The sequence below is a fragment of the Ranitomeya variabilis genome, chromosome 4, assembly GCF_051348905.1.
Source record: "Ranitomeya variabilis isolate aRanVar5 chromosome 4, aRanVar5.hap1, whole genome shotgun sequence".
Lineage (NCBI taxonomy): Eukaryota > Metazoa > Chordata > Amphibia > Anura > Dendrobatidae > Ranitomeya > Ranitomeya variabilis.
This window is the reverse complement of record NC_135235.1, coordinates 550,688,996-550,711,286: the sequence shown is the minus strand read 5'-3', so window position 1 is coordinate 550,711,286 and position 22,291 is coordinate 550,688,996. Positions and strand designations below refer to the sequence as shown.

The following is a 22,291-nucleotide window of genomic DNA, read 5'->3' as shown; positions in this document are numbered from 1 at the left end:
CAGCGGATTTGATGCTGCGGATCCGCAGCAGTTTTCCCAAAGTTTACAGTACCATGTAAACCTATGGGAAAAAAAACCCGCTGTGCACATGCTGCGGAAACGCAGCGGATTATTTTCCGCAGCATGTCAATTCTTTCTGCGGATTCCGCAGCGGTTTTCAACATGCACCAATAGGAAAGTGCAGTTGAAAACCCGCAGAGGAATCCAAAAAATTACTGCACTCTGATGCAAGCCATGTGCTGTTCGATATCATTTTTTTCTTTTTTTTTTTCTTCATGTTTGTGTGGTAGGTGAAGCTTACGGAAACGTCTTGTATACATAAAAAAAAAAAAAAAAAAAAAAAATGGTAAAAATGACCATAACTAATCACTAATGAAAAGCGGATCCAAAACAGCGTAAAAGTGATCTGTTTTTAGCGAACAAGAAAAATCCGAGGTCTGAATGAGCCGTTTTAGTCCCCTGCAGTGCCCCCAGCAGAGAAATGAAGCCTTGCACTCTCCTTCTGATAAATGGCTTTCATGTGTAATACAGGTCAAGACACGTTCTTCAGATGTTCTCATTAGGATCTGGAGATGAAGATCCTAAATGGAGGACAACTCCCCATATTAGGTTTACTGATAACTTTTATATGAGAATAGGGTTTTTTTTTGTTGTTGTTTAAACTGGACAACTCTATAAAAGCGAGAGGACACTTCTCTTTCCAGATACGATGATCTTGGTCGCCATAGTATAGGTGCAGGAAGATCAGAGGTTCTGTAAAGTTCCCATTTTTTGTGACTGGGACCTTTTTTATTAGCACTACACTATTTTAAAATGAAAAAGGAACCTCATACGGTTTCTTATTGTTATATCTACAATGATCTCACCAGCAGCTTATGTCGCTTGTTCTCTGGTCACCCCACATAGATGTTTGCTTTCCTCCTCGCCCTCCTCAGCCCCTCCTTAAGAATTTCCTTCCCTCAGGGCATACAGGTTACTTGCAAGCCTATGAGGGGAGATGCATATCTGTGGCCAGCAGTCCCTTATACTAGACTGGGAGCACAACGCCTAACTCTCTGCCATTCCAGCATTTGACCTCTAGTGGTTTTTCAGCTACCAGTCGGCTAGTTACAGACGGACCACTCGCTACCGTACAAGAGGCGTCTGAACCAGAAAGCTGCCCTACTGCTACCCCAGAGATCGAGAAAGTTAAAGCCACAACTACAAAAGGTAAAGTTTTTATGTTTGTGATTTTTCTGCTTCGATGTCATAAATCGGCCATAATCTTTCATGGGCCACGTTCACACGTTGAGTTTTTTACCTCAGTATTTGTAAGCCAAAAAAATTGTGTGAACATGGTTTAACGGTTACAATTTTTTTTTTTTTTTTACATTGTTTTATAATCGATAAAATTTGTACAAATGTCAGATATTGCATTGACAGTCAACCAAGATAAAATATTTGATTGCATGTCCGAAGTCCGGTAGGAAGTGACTTTCCTGTTTCTTCTCATAGCTTGGGAGAACAGAGAGAGAGAAGGAAAGCGAGCGTCTTGTACTGCACTCGAGTCTCCGCACAAGAGCATTCTTAGTAACTTTCGGTCGGTGTCCTTCAGCCCTGAGCCCAGTGCCAGCAGTCCTTCTACAGGTAGGAGCCTATAGTAAATGTGGTGACCGTAGAGGTGTGCAGAGTTTATGAGGAGTAAGGGAAAGGGTTACTATAAGTAATCTATAGCATGTTAAGTGACAAGTTTATAGGGACAAGTCCCATTTTATCTATTGCTTTCCTGTGGTTTGGATGGGCAATAGTGACTAAATGCAATTTTTTGCATTTTTATATAGTAGAAAATCCTTGTAGTATGAAATAACTTTTTTTGTTTCTTTTAAATCTAAACCGATAGGGCCTATTTCCAGAGCTCTTCCTGCAGAACAGGACCCCTGCAGTTTAAAAACTGAGTGTAAAGTGAGAAAGTTGATAAGAAATGTAGCAAAGATTAAAGAGGTTCTCCAGGCGATTTGATATTGATGTCTTATTTTTAGGATGGGTCAACAATACTGGAGCAGTGGGGGGTCCGACACCCACCGATTAGCTGCTATTGGCTCTGGAAGTGGCAGGATTTTAACATTGACAATATGGCTCCTGGACTCTTGAATAGGAGCTGTTCTTACCCGGCAGTGACCGCTACACATCGAATGGAGTTGTGCAATGTAGAAATGTCTACATCCAAGCACTGCCAGAGTTATAGCCGCTGTTCCTTGACTGTGATAGGTGACTGACCTCCAACAATCCTAAGGATAAGTCCTCAAAGGCATGGATCACTTTTCACTGGTCTGATCTACAGTATTCTTATCTAGCACAACCTTTTTTTATTTTTACTTTGTAGTGTTGTACTTGTGAGCACATCACCTGTTTTATAGAGGCACATACATCTTATTTCTATATGGAAGATAAAAATGGTTGTTTTGGGTATGTGGGATATTCTACACTAGGGTTCGGCCATTATACAGGTACCGTGCAACTGGCTGTGCCGTGTGCATGAGCCTGGTATTTATATTCTGGATCTGTGCTATACACCGGCAGATCAGGGTGCAGTTTGCCCAGTTCTGTAAAGGGGTAATCTGCAATGTTTCCATCCAGAATTAAAGAGGCATTCCTGTTAGACAGTTCTGACAACTGCATTGCCGATGGTACCAGTCTCACGTTTTATATCTGCAATTGCTTGTATCCATAATAAACCTTTAGTCCCCCGAGGGCCGTAAGCCGCTCATCTGCTTCGTGATTTGATATGTTTTCCTTTAATTACCAAATATTTATTTTCATGAGAGTTAATTATATTATTTCATGGTGTCGCACCCTGGTGAGGAACAATAAACACTTCTCAAGCAGTAATACAATGATGTAATATTCTTATTGATCTTGAAATGAATATTCTCCATGGACAAAAATGTGAGGCTGATATTCAGGAATCTTCTGGGACTTCTTCCATAGATGACTTCAACCCTTTCAAAACCTAGCGATTTTTGTCGTTTGTTTTAAGGGACAAAATTTTTTTAGATTTTTCTGTCCACATAGCCAAATGAGGGCTTATTTATTGCAGAACAAGTTGTAGTTTTGAATGATCTCATTAATTTGTGTACTGAAAGATAAGGGGGAAAGAAAAAATTCCAAATGAAAATGATGAGCGAGGGAGAAAAAAGGCCCATAATTCCACTTTTTTTTTTTTTGCAGTGGGGGTCACAATGATTATAGGAATAGCAAAAGTATAAGGCTACTTTCACACTAGCGTCGGCCCGACGTACCGACGCATACTGTGCAAGCGCCGCACAACGGTGGCAGCGGATGCTGTTTTTCCAAGCATCCGCTGCCCCATTGTGAGGTGCGGGGAGGTGGGGGTGGAGTTCTGGCCGCGCATGCGCGGTTGGAAATGGCAGACCGTCGGCATAAAAAAACGTTACATGTAACGTTTTTTGCTGCCGGCGGTCCGCCGCAATACGATGCAACCGTCGCACGACGGTTGCGACGTGTGTCAATACGTCGCAATGCGTCAGCAATGTTGGTCTATGGGGAAAAAACGCATCCTGCAGACAACTTTGCAGGATGCGTTTTTTCGCCAAAACGACGCATTGCGACGTAGGCAAAAAAACGCTAGTGTGAAAGTAGCCTAAGGCTTTTTAATTCTAAACTTTGTAAAAAAAAAAAAAAGTCACCATATCAGTTTTTTTTCCCATTGAGTGAGCTGTGTAAGGAATTATTTGCATGCTGCACTGTTGTTTTTATTGATACTATTTTTGATTACATGCAACAATTGATTTTTTTTTTGTGGGGTGGGGGTGGGGGAGGAACAGTGACTGAGGGGGGGAAAAAAGCCAATTTTTTTTCCTTTTTTATGTTTGATAGACGTTTTAAACAACTTTATACTTTGATATATTTGACTTTTACAGACCTGTAATTATAAATTGGGGTTTTTTTTTAGCCCCCATAGAGGACTTGAAACCACAATCATTTGATCGCGCATCCTAATTTCAGCAGCATTTCAACATATAGTATAACTGCCACTCTCCTATGAAGCTTGACTGATGCTAAGTTTCATAGAATGGCGCTAGATGGCAGCCGCACCCTCTCCAGATGACTTTCCAGGTGACAATTGCATCGCAGTGGACTGATGGAAGCCAGTGCGCAAGCTCAACAGTAGGTAGGCCACTGGAATTCTGGGGTCAGTGATTGACAGTGGCATTTACGTGGTTAAATGACTGCAGATCAGAGCTAGCCCTGATCACTACAGTTAGAGGCAGCGGCTCTCTGTGAAACCAGCTGGCGTCTGCCCATTGTGGAAGGGGCTCCACTCCAGAGCATGCTCTGTACATCCTGTATACTACCTTTGATGACCATATAGGTTACCAGTTGTGAAGGCCTAAGGTTCCCCGTTGCACAGCATTTTACCACTGATGAGTTCTGGTGGCCATACACATATGATTGTTGTCAGCCAAACCCACAGTGGGGGGACTTCAAGCTCTTCCCCTTCAATGACAGCTGATTGAGGTGTTGGATTTTATTATGCCCAAACATTTTGTCCTCAGAGAGGATAAGCATTCTCTGAGTGCCTGGCATCAGTTTTCACCACTCTCCCTTTTTCTGATTACACGTATGGTCAAACATGCATGTTTTTGAGGTGGGGTTTGGAGTGATCGGTATACAGTTCAGCATCTAAAGTCTAAGTCCCTTGGCTGATCTTGAGTTGCAGCCCAGAGAAGCATTTGTAATTTTACCAGTTGCTGACTGAATCCGTGATCACTGTGCTTTGTTGACGCACTAGTAGACCAGAACAGTTGTCCCACTGACACTTTGCCCTATACAACCTTAAAAATCTATAATCACTTTTATAAAGCTCTATGAGGTTCAGATTTTGGATAAAACGGATCAAACTCTAGCTTGTGGACAATAAATGCCTGATGGAATAAAATAGTCAAAATCAGCCTTTTAGGGCTCATTCATCTCAAATCTTTGGCTGGCTTTAGCTGAGCTCCTATTAAGCAATGTTTTCTGCTCTACAAAGTTCTTGAAGATTGTTTCCCATGTCAGATCACACGATAGTGTGGTGTAAACATTACACTTCCCAGAACACAAAACATTCTCTAGAGCGCAGAATGCAGAACATACTCTATACAGATGCAAAACGAGCCAGGGTGGCTATAAGGCTGGAGTCACACTAGTGAGTTTTACGGACGTATGAGCGCAGAAAATACGTCCGTAAAACTCGCCAAACAAACGGCACAGTTATTCTCAATGGGTCTGGTCCTATCAGCCGTATATTACGGCGACGTATTATACGGCTTTCTACGGCCGTAGTAAATCGCAGCATGCTGCGTTTGTCAGCGTATTGCGCAAATAATACGCCAATGAAAGTCTATGGGGGCGAGAAAAATACGGATTCCACACGGACCAGCAGTGTGACTTGCGAGAAATACGCAGCGGTGTTAGTGAAAAGCCAGTAATTCAATTGCCGGCTTTTCATTTCTCCTTCCCCAACCCGACAGGATATGAGACATGGTTTACATACAGTAAACCATCTCATATCCCCTTTTTTTTTTTTTTTGCATATTCCACACTACTAATGTTAGTAGTGTGCATGTGCAAAATTTGGGCGCTGTAGCTGCTAAAATAAAGGGTTAAATGGTGGAAAAAATTGGCGTGGGCTCCCGCGCAATTTTCTCCGCCAGAGTGGTAAAGCCAGTGACTGAGGGCAGATATTAATAGCCAGGAGAGGGTCCATGGTTATTGGGCCCCCCTGGCTACAAACATCTGCCCCCAGCCACCCCAGAAAAGGCACATCTGGAAGATGCGCCTATTCTGGCACTTGGCCACTCTCTTCCCACTCCCCTGTAGCGGTGGGATATGGGGTAATGAAGGGTTAATGCCATCTTGCTATTGTAAGGTGACATTAAGCCAGATTAATATTGGAGAGGCGTCAATTATGACACCTATCCATTATTAATCCAATTGTTTGAAAGGGTTAAAAAACACACACACATGATTAAAAAGTATTTTAATGAAATAAACACACCGGTTGTTTTAATATTTTATTGCTCTCTCAATCCATTTGAAGCCCCTCGCTTGGCAAAATAATAAACCCACAATATACATACCCTCTGAAGAACTGTCAGGTCCCACGAGGTAATCCATCTGAAGGGGTTAAAATATTTTACAGGCAGGAGCCCTGCTAATGCAGCTGTGCTCGTGCCTGTAAGCCCCGGCGAATGAAGGAAATGTAGGTCAATGACCTATAGTTACCTTCAGTCGCGGTGATGCGCCCCCTGCTGGATGTCCTCATATGACCTGGAGCGTGGGAAAAAGTTCCCAGGCTGCAGTTCATGAGGACATCCACCAAGGGGCGCATCACCGCGACTGAAGGTAACTATAGGTCTGACTACATATAACTTTACATGTAAGCATTATCACTATTTCTCTTAAGGCATCATTATACTTTTAAGTGCTATGGGTGAACGTTCCCTTTAAGAGGGGACCAAGTCTCTATGAGGTAGTGCAACTTCTCAAGCTGCAAGTCCGTGTGCAGCAAGGACTCCAGTACTGCTTCCAGGAACAGTTTCTTCGCAAAGAGTCCTTTCCTTTATAAAACCAGTAGAGGGCACCTTTAAGAAGGTGCAAACTATTTACAAGGAGTTTGTAATCATGCAGTGTTCATGATCCAGCAGTTCTTTCAACAATGATAAAACAGGAAATCAAAAACAAAAAGCAGAAGAAGGGATCCCGGGTAAACAAAGGGATCCCTTTAAGAGTTAACCTGATCGGGTCATAAGGACCCCCTGACGAAGGAAAAGTGTCCGAAACGCGCGTTGGGGTGCGCCAACACGGGACCCGGCCATCCTAGAGGTAATAGATTGACAACTATTGGTTGTCCCCTCCTGCCTGCACACATATGTGTGGCTTTGTTGTAGCACTGTGCACTTTATTGCTGTCTCTTGGCACTATATATACACATACAAAGGAAATCTTTTTTTGGGCACTATTGCACCTTAAAGTAATTGTTTTGTGCAGTCTAGCACACTATATGGTGGTTATAGTAGCACTATTTTTGCACTTTAACCCCTTCCCGACATTTGACGTACTATCCCGTCGAGGTGGGGTGGGCCCGTATGACCGCCGACGGGATAGTACGTCATCACCGATCAGCGGCGCTCACGGGGGGAGCGCGGCCGATCGCGGCCGGGTGTCAGCTGCATATCGCAGCTGACATCCGGCACTATGTGCCAGGAGCGGTCACGGACCGCCCCCGGCACATTAACCCCCGGCACACCGCGATCAAACATGATCGCAGTGTACCGGCGGTATAGGGAAGCATCGCGCAGGGAGGGGGCTCCCTGCGGGCTTCCCTGAGACCCCCGGAGCAACGCGATGTGATCGCGTTGCTGCGAGGGTCTCCTACCTCCTTCCTGGCTGCAGGTCCCGGATCCAAGATGGCCGCGGCATCCGGGTCCTGCAGGGAAGGAGGTGGCTTACCGAGTGTCTGCTCAGAGCAGACACTTGGTAAGCCTGCAGCCCTGCACAGCAGATCGTCGATCTGGCAGAGTGCTGTGCACACTGCCAGATCAATGATCTGTGATGTCCCCCCCTGGGACAAAGTAAAAAAGTTAAAAAAAAAAATTTCCACATGTGTAAAAAAAAAAAAAAAAAAAAAATCCTAAATAAATAATAATAAAAAAAAAATATATTATTCCCATAAATACATTTCTTTATCTAAATAAAAAAAACAAAACAATAAAAGTACACATATTTAGTATCGCCGCGTCCGTAACGACCCAACCTATAAAACTGCCCCACTAGTTAACCCCTTCAGTAAACACCGTAAGAAAAAAAAAAAAAAAACGAGGCAAAAAACAACGCTTTATTACCATACCGCCGAACAAAAAGTGGAATAACACGCGATCAAAAAGACTGATATAAATATCCATGGTACCGCTGAAAACGTCATCTTGTCCCGCAAAAAACAAGCCGCCATACAACATTATCAGCAAAAAAATAAAAAAGTTATAGTCCTGAGAATAAAGCGATACGAAAATAATTATTTTTTCTATATTTTAGTTTTTATCGTATAAAAGCGCCAAAACATAAAAAAATGATATAAATGAGGTATCGCTGTAATCGTACTGACCCGAAGAATAAAACTGCTTTATCAATTTTACCAAACGCGGAACGGTATAAACGCCTCCCCCAAAAGAAATTCATGAATAGCTGGTTTTTGGTCATTCTGCCTCACAAAAATCGGAATAAAAAGCGATCAAAAACGGTCACGTGTCCGAAAATGTTACCAATAAAAACGTCAACTCGTCCCGCAAAAAACAAGACCTCACATGACTCTGTGGAGCAAAATGTGGAAAAATTATAGGTCTCAAAATGTGGAGACGCAAAAACTTTTTTGCTATAAAAAGCGTCGCTGGTTTCACACTTGCGTTTTTGTCTGCAGCGTTTTTTGCACAAAAAAACGCATGCGTTTTTTCCCTATATTTAACATTGAAAACGCATGCGGTTTTTTTGTACGCGTTTGGTCGCGTTTTCAAACGCATGCGTTTTTTTTCTGCATGCGTTCATTTTCAGAAATACAACCTGCAGTATTTTCTTGCGTTTTTAAGCACATGCGTTTGTTTGCGTTAAAAACGCATGCATTTAAACACACTGAAAAGCCACCCACCACCATCAAGGTGATAAAGGGATCCAAACCCTAACCCTAACTCTACCCCTAACCTCACCCCTAACCGTTTAATGAACATTTTCTGACAGTCATAGTGCCACGTATTTCAGTGCCACGTATTTCAGTGCCACGTATTTCAGTGCCACGTGTTTCAGTGCCACGTATTTCAGTGCCACGTATCACATATTTCAGTGCCACGTATCACGTATTTCAGTGCCACATATTTTAGTACCACGTATCAGTGCCACGTATTTCAGTGCCACGTATTTCAGTGCCACGTATTTCAGTGCCACGTATTTCAGTGCCACGTATTTCAGTGCCACGTATCACGTATTTCAGTGCCACATATTTCAGTGCCACGTATTTCAGTGCCACGTATTTCAGTGCCACGTATTTCAGTGCCACGTATTTCAGTGCCACGTATCACGTATTTCAGTGCCACGTGTTTCAGTGCCACGTATTTCAGTGCCACGTATCACGTATTTCAGTGCCACGTGTTTCAGTGCCACGTATTTAAGTGCCACGTATCACGTATTTCAGTGCCACGTATTTCAGTGCCACGTATTTCAGTGCCACGTATCACGTATTTCAGTGCCACGTATTTCAGTGCCACGTATTTCAGTGCCACGTATTTCAGTGCCACGTATTTCAGTGCCACGTATCACATATTTCAGTGCCACGTATTTCAGTGCCACGTATTTCAGTGCCACGTATTTCAGTGCCACGTATTTCAGTGCCACGTATTTCAGTGCCACGTATCACGTATTTCAGTGCCACGTGTTTCAGTGCCACGTATTTAAATGCCACGTATCACGTATTTCAGTGCCACGTATTTCAGTGCCACGTATTTCAGTGCCACGTATTTCAGTGCCACGTATTTCAGTGCCACGTATTTCAGTCACGTTTAGGGTTAGGGTTAGGGGTAGGGTTAGGGTTAGGGTTAGGGCTAGGGTTGGAGGTAAAGTTAGGGTTGGGGCTAAAGTTAGGGTTGGGGCTAAAGTTAGGGTTAGGGTTTGGATTACATTTACGTTTGGATTAGGGTTGGGATTAGAATTATGGGTGTGTCAGGGCTAGGGGTGTGGTTAGGGTTACCGTTGGGATTAGGGTTAGGGGTGTGTTTGGGTTAGGGTTTCAGGTAGAATTGGGGAGTTTCCACTGTCCAGGCACATCAGGGGCTCTACAAGCGCGACATGGCGTCCAATCTCAATTCCAGCCAATTCTGCGTTGAAAAAGTAAAACAGTGCTCCTTCCCTTCCGAGCTCTCCCGTGCGCCCAAAAAGGGGTTTACCCCAACATATGTGTTATCAGCGTACTCGGGACAAATTGAACAACAACTTCTGGGGTCCAAGTTCTCTTGTTATCCTTAGGAAAATAAAAATTTGGGGGGCTAAAAATCATTTTTGTGGGAAAAAAAAGATGTTTTATTTTCACGGCTCTGCGTTATAAACTGTAGTGAAACACTTGGGGGTTCAAAGTTCTCAAAACACATCTAGATAAGTTCTTTGGGAGGTCTAGTTTCCAATATGGGGTCACTTGTGGGGGGTTTGTACTGTTTGGGTACATCAGGGGCTCTGCAAATGCAACGTGACGGCTACTGACCAATCCATTTAAGTCTGCATTCCAAATGGCGCTCCTTCCCTTCCGAGCTCTGTCATGCGCCCAAACAGTGGTTCCCCCCCACATATGGGGTATCAGCGTACTCAGGACAAATTGGAAAACAAATTTTGGGGTCCAATTTATTCTGTTACCCTTGTAAAAATACAAAGCTGGGTGCTAAAAAATCATTTTTGAGAAAAAAAATAAAAATTATTTTCACGGCTCTGCGTTATAATCTGTAGTGAAACACTTGGGGGTTCAAAGCTCTCAAAACACATCTAGATAAGTTCCTTAGGGGGTCTACTTTCCAAAATGGTGTCACTTGTAGGGGGTTTCAGTGTTTAGGCACATCAGGGGCTCTCCAAACGCAACATGGCGTCCCATCTCAATTCCAGTCAATTTTGCATTGAAAAGTCAAATGGCGCTCCTTCCCTTCCAAGCTCTGCCATGCGCCCAAACAATGGTTTACACCCACATATGGGGTATCAGCGTACTCAGGACAAATTGCACAACATTTTTTGGGGTCCAATTTCTTCTCTTACCCTTGGGAAAATAAAAAATTGGGGGCAAAAAGATCATTTTTGTGAAAAAATATGATTTTTTATTTTTACGGCTCTGCATTATAAACTTCTGTGAAGCACTTGGTGGGTCAAAGTGCTCACCACACATCTAGATAAGTTCCTTAGGGGGTCTACTTTCCAAAATGGTGTCACTTGTAGGGAGTTTCAATGTTTAGGCACATCAGGGGCTCTCCAAACGCAACATGGCGTCCCATCTCAATTCCAGTCAATTTTGCATTGAAAAGTCAAATGGCGCTCCTTCCCTTCCAAGCTCTGCCATGCGCCCAAACAATGGTTTACACCCACATATGGGGTATCAGCGTACTCAGGACAAATTGCACAACATTTTTTGGGGTCCAATTTCTTCTCTTACCCTTGGGAAAATAAAAAATTGGGGGCAAAAAGATCATTTTTGTGAAAAAATATGATTTTTTATTTTTACGGCTCTGCATTATAAACTTCTGTGAAGCACTTGGTGGGTCAAAGTGCTCACCACACATCAAGATAAGTTCCTTAGGGGGTCTACTTTCCAAAATGGTGTCACTTGTAGGGAGTTTCAATGTTTAGGCACATCAGGGGCTCTCCAAACGCAACATGGCGTCCCATCTCAATTCCAGTCAATTTTGCATTGAAAAGTCAAATGGCGCTCCTTCCCTTCCAAGCTCTGCCATGCGCCCAAACAATGGTTTACACCCACATATGGGGTATCATCGTACTCAGGACAAATTGCACAACATTTTTTGGGGTCCAATTTCTTCTCTTACCCTTGGGAAAATAAAAAATTGGGGGCAAAAAGATCATTTTTGTGAAAAAATATGATTTTTTATTTTTACGGCTCTGCATTATAAACTTCTGTGAAGCACTTGGTGGGTCAAAGTGCTCACCACACATCAAGATAAGTTCCTTAGGGGGTCTACTTTCCAAAATGGTGTCACTTGTAGGGGGTTTCAGTGTTTAGGCACATCAGGGGCTCTCCAAACGCAACATGGCGTCCCATCTCAATTCCAGTCAATTTTGCATTGAAAAGTCAAATGGCGCTCCTTTCCTTCCGAGCTCTGCCATACGCCCAAACAGTGGTTTACCCTCACATATGGGGTATCAGCGTACTCAGGACAAATTGTACAACAACTTTGGGGGTCCATTTTCTCCTGTTACCCTTGGTAAAATAAAACAAATTGGAGCTGAAATAAATTGTGTGTGAAAAAAAGTTAAATGCTCATTTTTATTTAAACATTCAAAAAATTCCTGTGAAACACCTGAAGGGTTAATAAACTTCTTGAATGTGGTTTTGAGCACCTTGAGGGGTGCAGTTTTTAGAATGGTGTCACACTTGAGTATTTTCTATCATATAGACCCCTCAAAATGACTTCAAATGAGATGTGGTCCCTACAAAAAAATGGTGTTGTAAAAATGAGAAATTGCTGGTCAACTTTTAACCCTTATAACTCCGTCACAAAAAAAAATTTTGGTTCCAAAATTGTACTGATGTAAAGTAGACATGTGGGAAATGTTACTTATTAAGTATTTTGCGTGACATATGTCTGTGATTTAAGGGCATAAAAATTCAAAGTTGGAAAATTGCGAAATTTTCAAAATTTTCGCCAAATATTCGTTTTTTTCACAAATAAATGCAAGTTATATCGAATAAATTTTACCACTAACATGAAGTACAATATGTCACGAGAAAACAATGTCAGAATCGCCAAGATCCGTCAAAGCGTTCCAGAGTTATAGCCTCATAAAGGGACAGTGGTCAGAATTGTAAAAATTGGCCCGGTCATTAACGTGCAAACCACCCTTGGGGGTGAAGGGGTTAAAAAGTTTTTTTGATATTTTGCGATTTTTAGCGCTTCTTATACAGAAGCATAGCACATTTTTTTGCACTTTATTTCCTTGCAATTGAGCCTTGGTATTTTTAGAGCAGTGTGGGTGAGGGACTACAGATAATATAAAAGATACTAGGATATCGTGGCCTGCATATTATATGCAATTATTTTTTGGTCCTGTGTTTTGGTTTTAATATGATGTAGTTTTATGATATTTTACTATGTGTCGTTACTCCTGTTAAATGAATTATATATTCAAATAAAGATCTTTGTTCTGATATTTTCTGGTAATCCTTAGTAGGGTGTTTGGGCCTTTTCTTCTGATCGGGTCATAGCAGCAAGAGGATAAATAGTTAACTATTTACATGTGATGAAGCATTCTTGCTTACTCAGTTTCTGGCTGGCCAGGAGGCGGCCTCCTCCCGGGCCTCACCGGACAAACGGGCCGTGATGGTGTAGCAAAGACCGGTCCCAGTAACGATAGGATCCCTCGTCGGGACACCCTCCTCGCTCGTGGGTGAGCACGACCCATAGCCACACGGTGGGCCTGGATTCCCTGGGGTTCCGCGGGGGCAGGTTCCGGCACCTTCCCTGCAGGAGGCCCGTCCTCCGACGTTCCGGCAGCAGCCTGGAGTGCGACGCACCGTTGGACGCCCCGAGCTATCCAGCCAGTTTCCCTCCTCCATCGCGTGTAGGTTACTGCATCCCCGGGCTCCAGGTCGCGGCCATACCTTCCTCCGCAGGGCTCCACTTCTTTCCGGTCAACACGGACCTGCAGTGGCTCTCCAATTTCTTGGATGACTCCCCTTCCTTCCCGGGAGTTGAAGAACACCACCACACCCCAGTGTGACGGCGGAGCCTCCTCACAACTCGTCAGGTCGACCTGGGCTGCAGGTTGGGGTCTGTTCCGCCATGCCGCCATCAGGCGCCGCAGGTGTTCTGCCTCTGGCAGGATCCTCAGTCCCTGGGCCTGCAGCTCACACTCTGCCGCGGCCGGGATGGAGGAAGCAGGGGACACCGGAGTTAGGCGGACCTCCGTAGGCTGGCCCAGTCGAGCGGTCACACGAGCGTCGGCCTCAAGGCGACGTGCTATCTGCCGGGCCTTGGCTACGGCCACACACTCCTCAGACGGCGGCCAGTTGGGTCTGCCCATTGGTAGCTCCGTAAGGGCCAGTCCCTGCAACGATGGCGCATCTGGGGCTGTGTCGGGTGGTGCAACCTCATGCTGGGTCGGGTCGTCCCCGCGCGGTGCTCCCGGCGTCGCCATCTTTGCTTCCTCTCCAGTGTCTTCTTCCCGCGGTCTCTTTCGTGGGCGGCCCCATCTCCCTGGTCCCCATTCTCCAAAGAGGATCAGAAGGCGGACCTCGGCTGTTGACGGACACGTCCTCAAGATGCAAAAATGTTTGGACTGGGCGGCCATTGTTTTCGCGCTCTTCAGCTTGTCCACGCCTACTCCACGCCCCTCTTCTTCTCCTGCGCTCTCCTCAGCGCTGTAATGGCGGCGGTTTTTTGGCGGCAAGTGGCACTGCACAGTCTTTGCAATAAGTCCCAGTCCAAGCACAACTAATCAGTTCCAAGGCACACATGACCTGATTCTTCAGGCTTAAGTAGATCCTGTTCGTGACGCCAAGTTGTAGCGCCCCCACTGCCGCAGGGCCGAGGGGTACCCGGTACCGGGCCTCTGGGTCTCTGCTCTGGGGTTGTCACAGTGGCTAGACCCGGTCCGTGACCCTGCTGAGGGGTGCCCAATGAAAGGTGTGGATGGTGGTGGTAGTGCGGTGCAGTGCTGGTCACAGTAAATAACGAGGACACCAGGTTGCAGTCTCTTTACCTCTTTACTGAAGGCTCCAGGATCCTCAGTCCGGAATACGGTTAACCAGGCTGCGCAAGTCCGGCCGGTCCGATGGCACCTCCAGAGTTCCCTTTGCAGGTGGAAATCTGTGCCTACCTTCTAGCGCTTGTGTGTTGTGGTCCTCCCCTGCTGTGCTTACGGGATAGTCCCCACAACTGTTGTCTGTTTCTGAAGTTCCCTCACAACTCGATTCTGATGTTCTTCTTCGTCCCCCAGATGATATGGCTAGGACGCACCCGTATGACGGGTAGGCTCGGAGCTCTTCCTGGACCCTAGTGTCGCCCTTCTCCTGTTGTTGCCCCCTGTGTCTTCGTAGGTGATTTGTGTGAGACAGCCCGCCTATAGCTGACTGTCCTGCCGTAGGTTTGAAGTATTGCTTGGAGCCTAGTACTTCCTCGGCGTTCCGGCCACCGGCTACGCGCCTCAGTAGGATGTTGCCTCGTTCTTACAGCACGACTCCTACTGGTGTTTCTCCTTGTTGCGTTGATCTCGTTTCTCACTCAGCATAATAAACCTCGCTTCTTGTCCTGTCTTAGGGAACCGCCGCGATCAGGTGCAGGCGCGGTCCCGTAACATTCTCTCAGTTCGCTAGGTCTCTGCCAGGATCCCACCCCTGACAGGGACCCCCCTGAGTCTCTCCCCGCAACACCCTCTGCCACAGGATGTTGCCTGTTCGATTCCCAGTCAGCTTCTCTCTAACTTCCTATCCAACCCCCAGTTTTACCAGATTGTGAGGAGTGGCCTAATACATAGTACCCTTAGCTCCCCCTAGAGGCCAGACTGTGAAGTGTATTGGTGTCTGTGATACCTGGTCAGGTGAACTCCTTCAGTGCCATCAGACGTACCATAGCCCCCCTTAGTGGCGGAGCATCAGTACTGCAATGACCAGGACTCTGGGGCGCTGTGTATATATCTAAATCCATTAGATGTCGGTTTTGCAAGCCTGCGAGAAAATATCGCAGTACGGATGACCTTTTGGATTACATACGGAGGATGCCATGCGCAAAATACGCTGACACACCCTGCCTACGGAGGACATACGGATCACTATTTTGGGAACATTTCTCCGTATTACGGCTGTATTACGGCCGTAAAAAACGAACCTTATTGTCTTACGCTGAGTGTGACTCCAGCCTAAGGCCTCCAACCTGCACAATTTCTAGTGCTGCTGAAAACCTCTCCTTATTATATGTAAGTTGAGCACTGGATTGTATATATGTAAGTTGATTGTCTGGATGTGCCCCTTGCCTATTGCTTGGATGGGTGCCTTACCTAGTGTCTGGCACAGTCGGTGGACAAAGGACAAGGCACCGAGATCTCCTCCTCAGTGTTTCTGTGTTGCGCAATGTCAGCGCTGGTTGGTTCTTTTCTTCTTTTACCATCATCGAGGTTCCAGCGGACCTGACTTGCATGCAACAGCTTCAGGTTTAACTTGATGAATGTGACTATAACTTCCATGTGCCTGTTGGACAAAGTAGCAAGAAAAACCATGGGTTAAAAATGGCCTTTGATGTGGAAAAATGGCCATAGATACTCATGGCTTTGAGCGTCACCACTGTCTTGGTGCACTTTGTAAATCCAAAGCTGCTCAGTTTCAAGTAAAGTATATTAAAATGTCAATATTTTATTCCAAAATGTTTAAAAGTGATAACACCAATCCATAAAAATTCCATACTACCAATGCGTGTCTAGCATCAAGTGCCTTTAGTGCTTAAATGGAACAGTATTCATCTTTTTGTACACCTTTTGGTTGCAATTTAACACAAGTGGGATAGTTAATCTACCGTATATGAAATTTTGTATTCAACACACATTTGATTATAGTGATGGAATCCAATCATGAGCACACCCCAGTGGTATTGGAACTCTAGAAGGAAGCCACCATAACATTAAGCATTAGAAAAAAACAACGATTTTTAAATTACATATTTAGTTGAGGGGGGGGGGGGGTATAATGCATAGTACTATCTGAAGAAAAAAAAAAAAGCATTAAAAAAAAACACATAAAAGAGCTCTAAGAAATGCTCAAAATACACAAGAAAACGCATGCACAAAAATGTAGTTTGTATCTTTCCTAGTGTGTGGATGCTCCCCTTGCCTATTGCTTGGACGAGCGCCTTACCTAGCGCCTGGACAGGCACCTTGTCTAGTGACAGTATATCCTATAATTAATGAGTAATGTCTCTGCTTGTGAAGAGTAACATGGCATAGCCATGGCATGCTCCTTTGGGAAGCATTTCATGGCCTATAAGTCTCCTTACAGAGGCATGTTGCTCTCCACAAGGAGAGACGTTACCCCTTATAGCCCAGTCAGGGGCCTGTTATACAGCCAAACTATGCTTGGCCCTGAGGGGCACAACATCCCAAAACTCAAGTCTACAAATGGAGATTCTGGTTCGGCTTTTATCCTATGTCAAGTGGCAAGGCTCGTTAAAAGATCGATATTGGCTTTTAGGATTGCTACTTTCAATAGGTGGCACTAGAGTCAAGTCCTCTTCCTCTCTTAAGAGGCAATTTGCATGTGCCAATAATAAAAAAAATATCAGTGTGCAGGTCAGATTTGAGGGGAAATGGTCCCACCTATGACCTGCTGAATTAACTTCACATAACCTGTGCCCTTTTCCATCTTAAAAATTGTTTGCTTATGCTCGGACAATGCACGTTCTTCTCCTGATAACATGGATAAGATCATGTTGCCTGATCCTGAATCTATGTAAAAAAATGCTAAAGTTCAATTTCTTAACTTGTTCTGGTCTGTTCTGAAGAGCCTGTTCTGACATCATTTCGTCTGGACTTTGACCTTTTTGGACTTTGACCCCTGTAACTGATTTGTTTGTAGATCACTGGTGTTGGAATTTTTGCATTCTGTTAATACAAACTTGTTCTTGGCATCTCTGGTGTTATCTGATTATATTGATCGGTTGCTAACATTGCACTTGATTGCACAGGAGACTTTGATTTATTTATTTTTTTCTTCCACTGAATATTTAAATAACGGTGTCTATTGTATGGATACATTTTAACTGTAGAGGAATGTGTAAAAAGTAAATGTATATCAGGGAGATTACTTGAGACTGGATGAAGTGGAATATTGTATTGTCATTCCATGTCTCTCAGAAGATATGCTCTTTTGACCACCTTCTGGTGGCATGTTTTGTTTTTTTTTCCCTCTGCATTATGCCTCTTGCTTATGATTGGTCGACTACATGAAGGGGAAAAGTACGCCCCCCCTCTGAGATGAATCCCCCCCCCCCCCTTTTCACGCTCCCTTTGATTTATCATAAACTATAACCTAAACTTTACAAGCGAATACTTCTGCAACAGAGCGAAGAAATGTTAAAATATAAAAAAGATGTTTTATTCAGCTCTGCGACCACTATTCCTTGTTCTGGCCAACTTAACATGCTGAAACTGGTAAAAGGTCTTCTTTTTAAAATAAATTGTTATAATAATTGTAACATTTAACTTTACGGGTTACAGAATGTCAATTTCAGAATTGAGGGACACAACCACCCAAGACTGGCCTCCTTCAATTCAGTCTAATCCCTATTTTGGTTGTGACGACCAGGTTTTTGTTGGGTGTATAGTATGAGAAATGGTATTTCTGTTCTTGGCATAAGTCAAAGGAAGATGTTCTTGGTGGCATAAAGTTGACTGTTTTTCCATCTGATGTTCTCTAGATCCGTTTTATGAATTTGCATTCAATGTAGATTCCCTAGTTAGTTATGGAAATCTAGAAACCTTGGGGTGACATTTCATTCTTGATAACATGGAGGGTCGTCGGTTAATTACAGGGAGAATTAACATAAATTTTTACTAGATGACTTTTTTTTTTCCTGCTTACCCAAAGGTCCTGGAATATAACCGAACCCATTAAACCCAAGTCCCTAAGCTTAGGAGTCGAGTAGTGAGGTAGCCAGCACATATGAGACCTAGTGCCCCAGGGAAGCCAAAAGCTGCTTTTGAACAAAGGAATAAAGGAACACTTTGACATGCGGATAATCGGTACAAACAAGATGCTCATTGCCTGAGTGTTGGGCTCTCCATGCATGTCCTGTGACGGTGACACAGCCGCGACACAAGTAGCTGCGGCACCGGACAGCTGACCAGCCGGAGCGCTCCATGTATCCAGGTGCCCTCTACAGCTTATTCGGCAATAAGCCCAATAAGCAAGGACCCAATCAAATTCGCTCAACTCTATCGAGCAGCGCTGCGATCAGTCCATTTAAGTGGGCAATAAGATGCCAGTATTCTGAATGGCACTTGGTAGTGTATAGTCCTATTAGGCTATGTTTACACATCAAAAATATGAGACCGGTTATGGTTTGAATTTTGCTCTGAAATCCACATCAAATCGGCTTTCAATCTGTCTCCTTATGAGTGAATAAGTATAATCTGTATATTTATTACGGTATATTCTATGGACCTCACTGGGACTGGCCAACCTTATAGTGTGTGTGTGTGTGTGTGTGTGTGTGTGTGTGTGTGTGGGGAGCCTCACTACTCTCCCATAACGCGAGATATTACAGAGATGAGGATTACTTGATCCTTCTTTTTTTTTTTTCTTGTAACTCATACTTTGGGTAGAGGAATAAAGTACGAAACGAATATGCTTTTTTTTTACAAGGTCTACACAAATGTCCCAATGTGCATGTTAGGATGAGTGCATACTTAATGAAAAAGCTGGGAGCTAAGCAAAAAAAACAAAACAAAGACATTGTGGTGTTTTATTTCTTGTTAGTTTGTGTTTATTACTCATTCCTAGGAGTTTAAGATTAATTTTATATTACACTTTGTGTTCCAGAGCCGGTTTCTCCAAAGAGAAGGCCTCACAGATCCGGTAAGTTCCCACTTAGTGTTCTGTTGTCATCTTCTAATAATTTTACCTTTTTATAAGAGCTTTAATGGATTTTTCACCAGGTTTTTGCTACCTCATCTGAAAATAACGTGATGTAGGTGCAGAGACCCTGATTCCAGCGATATTACTTATTTACTGGTACTTTACTGATCTAGCAGTTCTCTGAATGCTGCGCTCTGTATAACTCCGACCACACCCCTGATTGGTAGCTTTTCTGTGCATAGGCAGAAAGCTGCCAATCTGTGGTGGTGGTGGTGGGGGGGGGGAGAGTTGGACTACATGGCAGCAGAGCAAGTAGTCTTTTTTTTTTTTAAATAAAAACTACAACAAGCAGCCTAGTAAGTGATACATTATGTTACTCTCAGGTTAGATGGCCTAAACCTGTCCTGACAGATTCCCTTTATATGGGTTGATCACTACTGGACAAAAATGCTGGCATCAAAATCCAGAGGATGCAGCATTCACATTTAACCAACCCAAAAGAAACTGCTTTGTGTGCTTTTGACAAAATGTCTGTGTCCAATCACAGCCCATAAGTGAATGGCCCCTTAATGTAGCCAGCTCTTCACAATATTGAAATTCAGGTGTAACTGCAGTTCTCCCTCTCCACACACCCATTGTCATAGGCATATGATCTCAAACACTTTGTTCCCGCCATAATGTACGGAATGCTAATCAGGGAAGAATCTAATCTGCAACTATATTAACATTATATTAATAATAAAGGTTCAAATACCGCTGGGGAAGTTTAACCCAGAAGTGCACTTGGTAGTATTACTTGCTAGTCATACAAATAAATGGCCTTTCTTGGATTAGGGTCCACATGTCCTAATATACCCTTTAATGAGATACAAATAAAAATGCAAGTTTCTCTGAGTATCTAAACTGTAGGGTTAGCTTTTTTTGTTTTTTTTTAATATTGCACAGCATGACCTTCCACAGCATATACAGCTGTGCTTACATAATGTTGTTACCGTGTAAAACAAAAGAGGAGCTTAAAGGGTGATGTGAAATATAAATTAATTTTAATCCTAAATCCCAATCTATTTAATGCCACAATCTAACTATTTTCTAATATACTTGAATTTAAAATCCTTCCCTAACTATACTAATGTCTTTTTCTCTACTTTTTGATGACTTTGAGGATCCCGGTGCTTAGGCTGACCCTGCGCAAAGTTCACTGTATGATATGCATAATGACTGTGCGCTCCCTCACCACCTCAGATCAGTAGTAGTAGTAATTTGCTGGCAACAGAGCGCACTGTCAATGCAGGTTGTAAGGATACCTTGTTTGCAGAGACCAGCACCACCCTCACAAATAACTTCACTTGGGGAGGTGGTCTCTGCACACCGGGTATTCTGACAATGTGCTCTGTTGCTGCTGATCTGAGCTGTCGAGAGTGCGCTATCCTTGTGCAGGGAATAGCCCAGACCCTGAAACACAAGTCACTGACTCTTTGCTTCAGGAAGGGGGCAGGAGCAGCAGCTGTGACAGTAATCAAAAAGTAATTGGGGGAGGGGGGATAAAAGCACTTGGTGTAGATAAGGAAATATAGGGAATTTTTAATTCAAGTACATTAGAAAATAGTTGTAGATTATGGCATTAAATGGATAGGGATTTAGGATAAACATTAATTTCTATTTCTGACCACCACTTTAAAAACATAGTGGTAAAAAGTAGTGAAAAATAACCTGCCTATATCCTCACAGGGGATAGTTTAAGAATCCTGGAGGCTCTCTCCCATGTAGAAGTGAAGAAAGGGGAGCAGGCAGAATTGCGCTGTTCAATCCAGGGAACCCCACCACTGGCTGCCTCATGGGTGCGGAACAAGAAACCGGTATGGAAAACTGAATGTGTGATTATAGCTGGGTGTGAGCGGACTGTATATGGCGTTTCACTGGAGACACGTTGTCGTTAGGCTGGAAACTGAAAGTGATTGTATCTCCATATCAGGAAATTGGACATATCTCTGTGCTTCTCAGTCTTCTTCCTTCCTTCAGCTGCTACAATGTGTATTCAGTACAGTGGGTTTTGTCAATTTAGCTGTGGGTCCAATTTTGGCTTTTGTATTGGGACTCGGAGCTTTGAACGTGTTGCAGGAGATTAGAAAAAAGGGTCCTGGTGCTTTTCCACTATTTGGATGCAGTTACCATCCCTAAACTAATGGCGGTGCCCTCCCTTCCATGTATCAACAGCTTGTTGTTTATTATCCCCAGATAGGAGAAAATGGGGTCCCAGAGGCTGCATCCCTAAAAAAGCTGAGCCATCCGTACTATCCTGTCCCACTTTGTCTGACCACCACCTGGGCAACAAGGAGGGTGCTCCCTTAACACCAGCAGAAGCGGTAACAATGGGTAGTGCCACAGAAAGATGGTTTGATCTCTCCATGGACACCACCAGGAGCACCATGGATGAGTGATTGCACCTAAGAGAAGTACACAGGCTCTTCACGAATATTGTTCATTACAACACTCCACCTAATAGCTTCAGGGTGGCAGTGGGGTCTGGATAATGGAAAAGAACAGAGTCTGCGATTCCCACAAAAAGGCTGAAGTCCATTGATTGAGTGCTATGCAGCTTTATCCCGTTCACTTCAATAAGGTTAAGCCACCATATTGGATACAGTCCATAGACTAGAGTGGCGTCATGCCTGGGAGGCAGGAGGAGAGAACCTATATTATTCTTTTACATCCCCTATAAGACATACACTTGGCTTTTTGAGAAGAATTTTCAGAATTCTTTTCTAAAAATTTTCTTTGAAAAGAAAAAAAAAAAAATCATAGACCTTGTGAATCCTACTACTTGAGCTGGTAATTAATTTTAATGTCGTAAAAATGGCAGTGATGTGATATATATTGCGAAGAAAAATAGCAAAGGGACAGATCGCCCCAAAATCTCTCTTATTCAAATGGCCA

General features: G+C 43.8%; 1 protein-coding gene across 2 annotated transcripts in view; it reads left to right on the top strand.

Moving 5' to 3' along the window:
• Window positions 1-22,291, top strand: part of LOC143765708 (myosin light chain kinase, smooth muscle-like) — a 97,298-nt gene that overhangs the window by 51,013 nt on the left and 23,994 nt on the right. For both annotated transcript variants that reach the window (XM_077252649.1, XM_077252650.1), the window contains exons 4-7: window positions 1,093-1,209; window positions 1,495-1,626; window positions 19,322-19,357; window positions 21,086-21,213. In XM_077252649.1, coding sequence (XP_077108764.1) covers window positions 1,093-1,209; window positions 1,495-1,626; window positions 19,322-19,357; window positions 21,086-21,213 — 413 coding nt within the window. The remainder of the gene's footprint in view (window positions 1-1,092; window positions 1,210-1,494; window positions 1,627-19,321; window positions 19,358-21,085; window positions 21,214-22,291) is intronic.